This window comes from Apiospora marii (assembly GCF_038362585.1).
Source record: "Apiospora marii strain CBS 49790 chromosome Unknown utg000002l_segment0_segment0, whole genome shotgun sequence".
Taxonomy (NCBI): Eukaryota; Fungi; Ascomycota; class Sordariomycetes; order Amphisphaeriales; family Apiosporaceae; genus Apiospora; species Apiospora marii.
In genome coordinates this window covers 843,116-855,001 of record NW_027117373.1, presented here as the reverse complement: position 1 = coordinate 855,001, position 11,886 = coordinate 843,116, and the positions used below count along the sequence as shown (strand labels likewise).

Sequence of the window (11,886 nt, the reverse complement as noted above, 5' to 3'; positions counted from 1 at the left end):
TGAGCGAAACCTCTCTTCTTCCGATCTTTACGACTTTTGAGGAGGCAGAACTCTTTTTGTAATACTACCAGACATGAATTTTCCAGCCAGCACTTTGCACCTACCTATTCAACAAAATGTCCCATGTGCGAAGGGTGGATAATGCCGGCTCTCTTTTTGACTCATGATGGTAACAGACGTCGACGACATCCACCGGGGATTGGGGGAGGAAGAGGAGGGCGCATAATCGGCGTATACAGGGGGCAAGAAAAAAAGAAACTATCTGGGGACAAATTGCCATGGCACATTCTGTTGTTTTCTTCTTCTTCTTGTTTGCATATGGAAAGGAAGGGGTGGAGGGATGAGGATTTGCACAACATGAACGAACGTGGCTGGATAATCATACGACAGACAGGAAAAGGCTGCGGGCGCGCATTGGAATGCAGAGAGGCAAATATATTGATATTATATGCCTGGATCTATCAGCGTAATCAACAAGACATCTATCTTTCCAAACAATTGATGCCTTAAACATGGGCCCGTGTGTCACCGCCAGTTGCTTCTTGAACCCTTCACGGGAAAGCGCTGTGAAGAGTCTGGGGTGATCTTCCCTGATCGCTCAACCGACATAACGTCATAACGTCCACCCGCGGATTGCAGTATAGTATCGCCAGCTGTTCTCACGATGATGTCTACTATATAACAAGCTTGTCTCTCGCCTAATTATCCACGGGAAATACTAATGCATCATACCAAAAAGCAGCGCTCTCGCCATGGAGAAGATGCGCCTTGACACTTCACGCGTATCCAACTGATCCGATACATTCTCACAGAGGATTCATCGGGGATTATGGTCATTTGTCTTGAGTATGTATAAATCTAAGCGCTTCTTCTGTACACGTAAAAGTCGGGAGTAAAGTACAATTGAACCATGCCGTAAAGAGGGGTGCAGCAATTAACGTGTCCATCCGTGATTCCACGCCTCGCGGGCCGGGGTCTCGACCTGTGGACGGGCGTACTCGATGGGGAAGTTGTGGTGCTTGAAGACGCCCTTCTTCTCCATCGCCAGGCGGTACAGGTAGCCCTCTTCCTGGAGGCCGGGGCCCGAGGTCTGGCGCAGCTCTTCGCACGCCGAGTGCATGGATTTGTACAGTCTGGACATAAATCAGTCAGTATGGGGGATCGTCGTTTGAGCAACAAAGAAAGGCGGCGCCGTTGTTCTCTTACCGTGCAAGCTCCTTCTCCTCCCGCTCCCGCTCCTTCCGTTGAAACAAGAGCCAAGCTCGGTGGATGGTCCAGTGCCGCAGCGCGCGGTTGCGAGCGAAACGGAGGGGCGCGGGGACCTTGCGGGGGTTGGAGACTTTCAGGTTCTGGATGCGCGGGTCGGGCTCGTCGCCCTTGCCCTTCTTGCGCTTCTTCTTCGAGGACTTGTCCGCCTTGGCCGGGGCGGCCGACGTGAACGAAAACGAGCGCCGTTGCGGGGTCAAAGCAATCGATGTGGTGGTAGGTAATCTAGCGCCGGAAACAAAGCCATTGCGGATCGAGGTCGAGGTCGCGGGGGTGTGGGAGGACAGCGATAGGGTCGAGAAAAGACTGCGTAACGAGGAGGCCGCCATGGTGAACGATTTGACGACTGGGTCTAGGCTATGATGCGATCGAAGGTTGTGACGAACTGGCCGGGTCCAGCTTCTGCTTCTTTCTGTTGTAAGGGGCCTTGGGATCGCCTTGCTTCTTGGGCGGCCGGCCACGCTTCTTGCGAGGAGTCTCTGCTACTGATGGAGGAGGCAGTTGTGGCTCTTCTTCGACTGCAGCGGTCGTCGTCGCGGGGATATCATCCACCTTTCCGTCGTCGCCTTCGTGTAGGAAGTTTAGCTCGAAAAGCTGCCGGGTAACGTCGGACCGTATGGCTTCCACTTGCTCTTCGTTGTCGATGATGCGCAAGGCCGCAAGTCGGAACGTGTCGAGGCGGTCCAAGTCCAAAGGCGCAGGTTGTGGGAAGCCCGAGTTCGTTCGGTAAAAGCTGTGGATGTCCTGCACAAGACGAATTGATTAGCTCGCTGCCGGTTCAAAGAGAGCTTGCATCAAAATTCATTGAGCTAGGAATTGAACCGCTGGGATCAACAGAAGCTCCGGGGCCCGATTCAAGTGCTGCAATCGATTGACAATTGAGCCTGTGAGAAAAAAAAGGGCCCAGCGGGGACCCCACTTGGATTTGCCCAATCACATGTAATATGCTTGCAAGTGGCCCAATATGGAATATTGTTCCTAGGCTTGGCCAGGGGACAGAAAAGACATTTTGTCTTCCTGATAAATCCCAATCGAAAAAAGAGACAACGAAAAAAAAAAAAGGAGGGAGATAACAGGCAGGCATCGAGAAAAATGACGAGAGAATGCTTGCTTACCTTGTAATGCTTGGGCCAGGACCCGGACGAATATACCAGGACTTCTTCGTTCTTACCGTCCTTCAAGCACTCCACGGCTTCTGCGCCGAGCTGCTTGAGGTGCTGATCCGCAAGCTCCTCGAACGAACTTCCGGTCATACTGCAGATGAGCTGCTCCATCGCGTCGAAGCGGGAGTCTCGTTCCGCAGAGTAATCGTCCAGTCCATCTGGGCCTCGGAGTCTCAGGATCAGCCAAGCGGCCTCGCTCAGCTTGGTGTGAGCCTCTGCCACGGAATGCTGGATGTACTTGGGGAGGCCAGAGACCTTCCCGAACTTGGTATCCCACGCTGCCACGAGGTCCACCCATGTTTCGGCCGGCGCGCTGGACGCTTCGAACAGGACACGGAGTGTCCGCGGGACCAAGTCGGTAGCAGCAGGCTTGAAGCCGAGAATGGCTATGACAATCTGGAGGATAGCCGGTGAAATGTAGTTGAGGCGTTCCAGGTCCTCTTCCGGCTTGAACGGGACAATTCCGTCGGGTACCTATCGACTCTGGTGGTCAGTAAATGTTTACTCCTGGACTGAACTCAGTGAATAATAAAAATCCCTCGAATAATCGGTTACTCCTTCCCTCACCAGGCACTAAAATAACGTGGAATAAACACTGGATCAGGAAGGAGTAAACACCAAAAATTCGATTATCCTCCGACTTTCGACTGGGATACCTTTTCAAAATCGAACGGGATTTTCTGAAGGGGGAGGGAATGAACGAGGCGCATCAGCCCTCGAAGCACCAGGGTGACGAGAAGTAACCACTGGACCGAGGAGACTGACCACTGCAATAGGAAGGAAGGAATTGGGGGGATCACTTACGAGGATATCATCATGCAGACTAAACATGGAGTCTATCTCGGTGTACGGCTCCATCCGGACGCCAATGGTCTGCTGGCGGTACGTGGCTTCTTCATAGTCCATCAATTGGAGGAGATACTCGCCAGGCTGGTAGCTCATGTACGGATACAGGTAGTTCAAGTTGATGATCGACTTGACCTCGACGTCCCCTCGGAAGCGGGCGCGAATAAAGCCGACTTCCAGTGCGCCCTTGGAGGGGGATCGATTCGGAAGTACTCGCGATGGCGAAGGATCTCGCCCAGGCCGTTTCTGACGAGCTTTGCGTCGGTCTTCCGGAGGCAGTCTTGGGAGATCATCTTACCGGGGTCGTCGCAGGCATCGCAGGTCTCCTGGTGCTTTTGGCTCGCAATCTCGAGGAGCACTCGGATCTGCTCCTCTTCCAGCCATCGAAGTCGCTCTTGTCGGGCGGTGTTGGCCTGGATTTCGCTGTAGCGTTCCGAGACGGTGCCGCGCAGAGCTCCAAAGAGGGATTCTCTGGGACGCAGTGACGAGATGTACTCATCCCACTCGCGGACAGCTTCGTTGCCGTTCACTTGGTAGATAGTGCTGGTGAACGGGTGAGAAGAGCTCTTAGAGGCCTTGGAGACCTTGGCAGGAGTCGGGGGAGGCTCGCTCGATGGTAGAGTAGCGCTCGATGGCGGGTCTGATGGATCAGGTGACGGCTTGTACGACGAGGAGGAAGTAGCAGGGCTGCTCCGGGGGTCAGTGTTCGCAACGATTGAATCCTCTGTCTCTGCGAGAGACATCTTTGGGCCTTTTCGCGCTGAGGAGCGCGGCATTCTGTTCGCTCGTGGAGCCATGGCGGGACAGAAGAATGGAAGCTGGATCGAGGACCGAGTGTGATCAACTTGATGGATGCAGGGTAAAGTATGATGTGCAGCAATTGATGAGCTCTAGCAAAGCAGATGGAGATGATGGTGGTGATGAAATGCGATGGGGTTTGATGATGAAACTTGATGGATTGATCGATGAATGGAAAGCACAGGAAGGGATGGAGTGTTCGTCGACTGTTGCGACCGTAATGGGGGAGGTTCAGTGCAGTGCAGTGCAGGCAGTGCGGCTTCCTCGCAGTTGTCAGTACGGTAGGGGACTATTACTGCTCCGGGGGCTTGTAACGGAAGCCTCGCAAACCAAAGGTAACGGAGAAAGGCACCTGTAGAGGGGGTGGAGGGAACTTACCTCCACCAGAGGTGGCGTTCACTGGGCAGTTGCTCACCTTCCAGTGCACCCTCACTCTGTAAACACTCACTTTGGTATTGCCAAAGGGTGCGGCAGCGTATCACAGTTGCTGGAACTGGAGTAACCACCGCCGCCGAGAAGCTTAGGGCTCAAGAGCACCATCGCCAAGGTTGCGATACATTGACCCATACCTGGAACCACCAGAGTAACCTAATGAGTCTGGAGTAACTGGTGGAGATGGAGTAACAGATGGAGCGGCTGCCGATGGGATAGCTACTCCTCCACTTTAGGTCATGATAGGTATCGAGTATGCGTGAGGCTGGTGCCCATCGCCAATTGGCCACCACCCATCAACTACACAAGGCGGTACCTACCTAGGCAGTCAATTGCACCATGCAGGAAATAAGCCCCCAGGTCTGGTCCTGGCTGGCACGACGGAGCACGCGGGTACAACCCGGGATGTTGGGAACACGTACGCAGATTCGAGCACGATACCTGCGACTAATGCCTTCGCCAAACAAGATGCAAACTTTTATATGACTGCTATATCAAGACTTACACATGACAATTACTTGAAGGGGAAGACGTAAAAGCAATATGCTGACATGAAGCGGATCCCATTCCACAACATATCTCCCTAGTGACCCTTTAACTTCGACTCGTTTCTATGTTGACTTTCACATATATCACTTGATGCAGTTCGAGGTGGATGTGTATACCTCGTAGATCTCCAGATCCTTGGCCGTCATGGCATTAAGCTCACTTTCAGTTCATCTTTCAGTACGCTTAGAACTCACTACTTTCGAGTCACTAATCTTCCATCTTTTGGCGGCATCGAGATTATCGCCAGTCTAGGCCGACGCCAGGAAAGGAGAAAACCTGGAAAGGAGCAAACCTTCTCAAGTGATCCCGCCTTAACGTGCGCTGTCTTCGGTAGACCCACATGAGGCTCTGCGGATAAACCAATGATCAGCGTCCTTATTAGGCGGAGAAGACGGCTCAGCCGCCTTGACCATCTTCGGCGGAACCTTTGCTACGTAGCATACGGTGCTGTGGTGTGGGAGGATTGATAGGTTCGCATTGGGCGTGTCTTCAACCATCATCATTAGCGCAGTTGGCAGAGTCTCATACTTCAATTTCATGGTGATCAGAGTGGGATTGCGATCAGGCCAATTCGGATCATAACAGCAAGTTCTTCAACGAGTCGACCGACATACCGTATCGGGATACCTGAGAAGGTCGTGCAGTGGTATCGGCCGGCGGTTGACGACGACAGGAGACGAGCTGAGAGAAACCGTTTTCAGTACCCTGGCACGTATCGTTACATAGAGGTAATTACACCCATATCGTTAACGCAATGACTAAGCAACGATCTTGGCATATTTCCCCTTCCCCTTCGGGTAACCCGTTGCCTTTTGGGCCGCTAACCTGCCATATACTAATATTGATCCTTGGGGCGTAAGGCTACATACATGCAGCTTCCATGCCGAGGGAAACGACCCGTCTTTAGATGAGATAGACCGACGGGAGTGGTCCATCAAGACTTACCACTTTTTCGTGACATGTTTTGAGACCGTGCCACAGCCACTCATTGTCTCTTGTGCGGCGATGCAAGTTAGAGCTGGAGTTGACGTTAGTATAGGATGTGGTCAGTGAAGATCAAAGTTCGACGACTTCTATCCAATATATTGGTACTGGGGTCGCAGTGAACCAGTCGCTTATGGTACTAGTTCAGCCTTCTATTTGTACGACGAACGCACCCACCCGCGTGGTAAGATAGATTAATTTCTGCCAATGGTCTTACATAATTCTCAGCCTAGTATTACGGGACCATCGCCTGGCGTTACATTCGCTAGGTCCCGGAGTAGGAGATGGGCGACATCAATTCAGAAAGCCGATAGATATGACATGTACATTAACAATTATTGTTGCTAGCTAGTTTCGAGGCATTGCTCGTAGAATGAAATACATAGGAAGAAATTGTTAGGGATAGGAAACAATGTTTTTGGTAAGATCCAAAATGAAACGAGGGTGAATTGTTCGGCCGTTAACGACACATGCGTATAGGATCAGGGTTCACAGGCCATCTTGCCGATCCTTAATCAGCAGATCCTCACTCATTAGGCACCTCCGGGATCGGGAAGTTAGGGTTCGTAATCGGCCCATCATCCCCCGTCACGTCGGGCAGCCCGCACCGATTGAACCAAGTCTCAGCCTCGTTGGTGTAGGTCCCCTTGATGTTGTGCTTGTCGGCGCGCCCGTCCCCGTCCAGGTCCGGGTAGTGCATGCAGGTCCCCGCCACCGTGTTCTCGAACACGCGGTCGACCATGCGCTCCCAGCGGAACGAGGACCCCAACGTCTCGGCCGGGTTGCTCCGGCCCCGGTTCCACCACACAAAGCTGTCCCCCGTGAACTTGTCGGTCCAGACCATGTCGGCGCGCCCATCGCCGTTGATGTCGGCCCAGCGCAGGTCGGCGCGGTCCCGCAGTTCGGGTTCCGCGAACTTGATCTGCCCCACGTTCTCCCAGCCGCCGCCGTCCTGGTGGACGAAGCCGGTGGCGCGGCCGTCCTTCTCGAGACAGAGGTAGTCGCCCCGCCCGTTGCCCGTCAGGTCCGCGAACCGGACCGCGAGGTCGTGGATCCCGAGGCCGCGGCGCTGGGCGCACTCGAGGGCCGGGGCCGGGTTGGCGTCGTGCTGCCAGTTCCAGGCGCCGGTGGCGGGGTACCGGTTCAGCCAGACCTGGACGCGGTTGTTGTTGTCCGGGTCGGTCCAGACGATGTCGCAGGCGCCGTCGCCGTCCCAGTCGGTCAGGTGGAGGTCGCGGCGGTCCAGGGGCCGGCCGATCAGCCGGGTCGGGTCCCAGATGACCTCGCTGGGGCCCCAGAGGGACTCGTCGCCCACGATCTGCGAGCGGCCCAGGTTCGGGTAGAGGGTCATCTCGCCCTTGGAGAGGGTCCAGACGTAGTCCATGCGGCCGTCTCGGTAGCCTTTCATGTTGCAGTACTTGTTTCCGTCCGCTGAAGAAATCGAGGTTAGACGATTTCTTAGGCTTGCTAGGGGAGATAAGGGACTAACCTTCAAGCTTGGTGCTTCCTGAGCCAATATTCTTCCATACCCGCATATCGAACCGGTGTTGTCCACCCGAGAGAGCCGTATGCTGCATGAAGACGTAGTCGCGGCGAGGCCGCAGCCCAAAGTCCTGCGGCTCCCCGAGGATTCTTGCGAAATGCACTCGGTCGCGGAGGTACGTCTCGGTGGGAGTGACGAAACCGCCCATGCCGCCATGGGTGGTGCCAGAGTTTGCGCCGCGGTAGAACCCCTGGCGCCAAGCGACGTTGAGCCCGTCGCCCAGCCGGCCCTTTGCGCAGCTTCGGGCGTTGGTCCAGGTTGTCGTTTCGCCCACGTTGCCAACCCAAAGCCAATCGTCTCGGCCCTAAGCACAGTAAAGTTAGTTTCCAATGAACTTTTGATACAATGTAGCACAAAAGAGGTAGTAGAATCACATCTCCATTCAAGTCATGGAACCGCACTCCGCGGCCGTCGCCCATACCCTTCGCAGGGAACCTCAGACCAAGCTCTTCCCAGTATCTTGGGGTGTCACCTTATATTTAGATTAACCAGTTAGCCCACCAACAATGATGGAAAGAAGGGGGTGCCTGTAACTTACCTGTCCCAGCATTTCGCCACGCCAGAATGTTGCCCCCATCGTCCATGACTAGGTAGTCGGAGCGACCATCGCCGTCGATATCCCCCATCCGTACCCGGTCTCCTCCGAATCCCACGTTCTGCTTAAGCAAGTCAATGGGCCTGAAAGTGGGTGGCCTGTCCCTTGTTCCGTCCCGATTGTTGATGGTCGCAAAAGCATTGCCGTCTGGGGCAATGCAGACAAAATCGTCGTATCCATCAGCTGTACCAACATATGCAATTAGTACCAATCCGACAAGAGCAGCTCAGGACACTGAGATGTGGGGAACTGACCATTTAGATCCACAAAGTAAACACCGCTAGCTGGACAGTTGTCGGCCACGTTCATGTCTTCAATCTTGACAAAAGAGGCGTCGTTGTAATTGCCCCGGTTCTGCCAAACACCATATGCGACTGAGCCATCAGGGCGGTCAAACCATCCCACGAGATCGTCTTTTCCGTTGCCATTGAGACTAGACAACATTTGTTAGCAGAATTTCAATTGGAAGAAGGAGGAGGACCAGCTGTTGAAATAACACTGTGGCTGAAAATAGAACAGAGGTTCAGCCTTGAACCAAAAGATTATGAACGGCACTAACCTTGCAAAGAACCATTGGTCCCTGTCAAACCCGCTTTGGACCGTGAGAATAATGCCCTTTTCTTGGGACTCGTGCTGATAGATGCCGTCCCCGACCCCAGAGCCCCGCTGCGTGAGCCCACCCGCGTAGACGCCAGGCACGAACCCTTCGCCCGTGCTACACTCCAGAGAAGCTGGTAGTGGAATGAGGCCTTGGTTGGAGGCACGCTCAATGGCGATCCTAATAGGGGATGCCGTTAGTAAACTAGTCCCACACAGGCCAAACTCAAAGAGGGGGGAGGGGGGGAGGGGGGAGACTGCTTACCACCAGACATTAGCCATCTTAACAAACCCAAAGTCATTCGGATGCACCCCGTCCACGAGATCGCCCGTAGTCACATAGTCCATGTCCGCCAGCACGATAGGCCGGCCACTATTGCGCAGCCGCGTAATCAGGGCCTTGTACTGGTTATTGATGACCACCCGGGCATCGCGGCCAGGCGCCGTGGTCGGCAGGACGGTGGAGAGGACGATAAGGGTGTCGCGCATGCCGGGCGCGCCCCATAGGTCATTAATAAGAGACTCCATGCGGGCGCCGGCCCGGTCGAGGTCGAGGCCGCCGCCGTTGTTGGCGTTGGCGTCGTTGGTGCCGGCGTTGATCAGGACCACGTTGGGCTTGTAGCCGTACGAGTTGCGCGACTTGTCGTGGACTTGGCTGATGACGTCGCCGGGGTTGGCTTCGACGTTCTGGGCAGAAGAGTTAGAAATAGTTTGATCTAATGCAAGCACTGCAGGGTGGATGTTCTTACGTTGTCGGTCATTCTGCCGTTCCGCTTGCTCCCGACCATATTGACCTCCCATCCTCGGTATCGGAGTTGGTCCCTGAGCGGCTTTCGAAATCTTCTCTAGTTAGTCATGATCTGCTTCAAGTAGATGGGCTTGCCACATACCCGTTTTGGTCGCTCGAGCCCTGGCCCCAGACAATGGAAGCGCCGAGGGGCAAGATTCGGAGAGGGGGTGTACGTCCTTGTCGTCTTGCCAAACCATCAGAGACATTGTAACGGGCAAGTTCCTCTTCGAACAGCTCGACTGAGAAAGGGGGCGGCGCCAACATGGCTGAACCAAGTGGCCAGCGTACAGAGGACTGCCACAAGGCAGAACCTGTCAAGAAAGTGCATTGCTAAGGGTTTGAAGATCTGAGCTGGGGATAATAAGTGATAGAATGGCTATGAAATGCCCGTGCCTGTCTGTAGTTTGAGAAGAGTTATCAACGTGGAATCAGGAGGCTATATATACAAAATCACCAACAGTATATCCCTCATCCTCACCAGTTTAGATACCCCTCCCGGAACTGCGGCACCTCTGCGGCACCTCTGCTATTTCAACAGAAAAGTCTTGTGAATGGCCCTTTTCTTGTAATACCATCGGCTCATCCTCCCTTTTCGAGGCCCCCCTACCACACACACACCCTCTGGATATTGGGTTTTCTTCACCTGACCCGATTTGGGTCACTGCTGACATCGGGACCATGCAGGTAACGTGCCAATCGTATGAGTCTCTCGAGGTCTAGACGGTCACGATAAACCCATCCAAAAAGCCCTGGACACCACCACGCCACACTCACTTGCCCCTTCCAGCACGCGCGCCCGAAATTAATTGACACATTGCATGAGGGTATTCTGGGTCCCACGATGTGAATGGTCTCAATATGGACGGAAGAGGATGGTGGTCATGTCGCTTAGAGGCGTATAGTCATCGCTACCAGCGGCCTGCCGTCATGATCATGAGATGTGATATATTGAGTCTTGGAAGCACAAGGCACTTCGAGTCTCGGCTCGGGCCCTGAAGCCCAGAGATCAGGAGATCGGAGATGTAGCATGGCCCCAGGCTGAGATGTGCTTGGTATCGTCGCCGACTGGGATAGTATAATGCTACAAATGGTATGCGTGCACTCACATAGGTTCTGATTGGTTGCTATACTGCAAGGCTACCCTGGCTGGTTTCACACCAATAGTCATGCTCAGCCCTGTATTAGTTGGAGTTTCTGGTAGAGTCTACGCTTCTCTACCTTCGCCGCATTACTTGGAGCAGAACATAGCCTTCCTACGGGCCCTTCATGGCCAGTGTGGTCAATAATATAGTGATAGCGCTTACGTAAGAAGTGAGTATGCATCCTGATAGATATAGCTGACGTGATATGTGTAAGTGTGCCTTATAGGCAAACTGGCCATCGTCCACGCCGCTGCGGGAAAAAAAAAAAAAACCCATGGCAAGTAAACGCTTAGCTCGATTGAGTAAATCATCCCGTAACCCTCAGAGTTTTGCTAGTCAGGACCCTACTCAGCCTACCATGGCGAACCAAGAAGCAGTGGTTCGTGGTTGATGCAAGCCGGTGATTGGGCATTTTTCTTGTACCTATAAGGACGGGGAACCAATAGGAAGAGAGCAGCCAATCAGACACCGTACGAGAATCTTGCCTAACTGCTATTGGGCCATGCCCCTTAGGGCTGTCTTCCGCAAACCATACCTGCATGCATATGCGTGCTATAATTATCCTGCATGCAGGCTGGTCTACCAAAAGTAGGCGAAGTGTCTGCCTTAAGAAGTAAGGAACCGATGCATGGGGATAAGGGTTCATTTAATGTCAGCATCCCCCCGGCAAGCCTTACCGGACATTCCAGGTACAGCAATCCCGTGTCACGGCCCTACTTACGGTAGTTTGTACTTATAACCCGTATACCCATATTAATATATAAATATTATCTATAAACGCTTAAAAAAAGACCTTCCTTTTTTAATATAATAATATATTTAAATATATACCTTTATAATTTTTTATGTTAACTTTTAATATATAAATATATTATAATTTAAAATTTAATTTATATTTAACTTTTATTTAATATTAATTTTATTATAATTCGATATATTTTATTATTAATACTTTTTTAATATTTTTTTTATTAATTAATAACGTAAAGTTACCTCTTTTTTAATATAATTAATAACGTAAAATTACTTTAATAAATAATTTTTATCCTTATTTAATTCGATTATAAAGTAATTAATTTTTTTTTTTTTTTTTATTTCTTTATTATAAAACAATTTATTTTTATTTTATTTATTAATTTATACTTATATTATAAAAATATTTAAATTAATATTTAATACCT

At 52.1% G+C, this 11,886-nt stretch overlaps 3 protein-coding genes across 3 annotated transcripts; all 3 read right to left on the bottom strand.

Annotated features, from left to right (window-relative positions):
• Window positions 1-934: 934 nt before the first annotated feature.
• On the bottom strand, window positions 935-1,595 carry PG985_001965 (mitochondrial 54S ribosomal protein mL40; the record flags this gene model as incomplete). Its single annotated transcript, XM_066821734.1, has 2 exons — window positions 935-1,133; window positions 1,207-1,595. 2 exons carry the CDS (start codon window positions 1,593-1,595, stop codon window positions 935-937), a joined length of 588 nt encoding a protein of 195 aa, XP_066689166.1.
• A 28-nt stretch (window positions 1,596-1,623) lies between these two features.
• On the bottom strand, window positions 1,624-4,072 carry PG985_001964 (uncharacterized protein; the record flags this gene model as incomplete). The annotated part of the gene is made up of 4 exons (XM_066821733.1): window positions 1,624-2,010; window positions 2,382-2,825; window positions 3,234-3,529; window positions 3,574-4,072. The coding sequence occupies 4 exons, from the start codon at window positions 4,070-4,072 to the stop codon at window positions 1,624-1,626; spliced, it is 1,626 nt and encodes a 541-aa protein (XP_066689165.1).
• A 2,492-nt stretch (window positions 4,073-6,564) lies between these two features.
• Window positions 6,565-9,893, bottom strand: PG985_001963 (killer toxin subunits alpha beta protein; the record flags this gene model as incomplete). The annotated part of the gene is made up of 9 exons (XM_066821732.1): window positions 6,565-7,469; window positions 7,528-7,885; window positions 7,956-8,053; window positions 8,120-8,359; window positions 8,431-8,609; window positions 8,736-8,954; window positions 9,039-9,460; window positions 9,523-9,613; window positions 9,664-9,893. Coding segments are annotated over 9 exons (2,742 nt in total), but the record flags the coding sequence as incomplete, so codon positions are not given.
• Window positions 9,894-11,886: the final 1,993 nt, after the last annotated feature.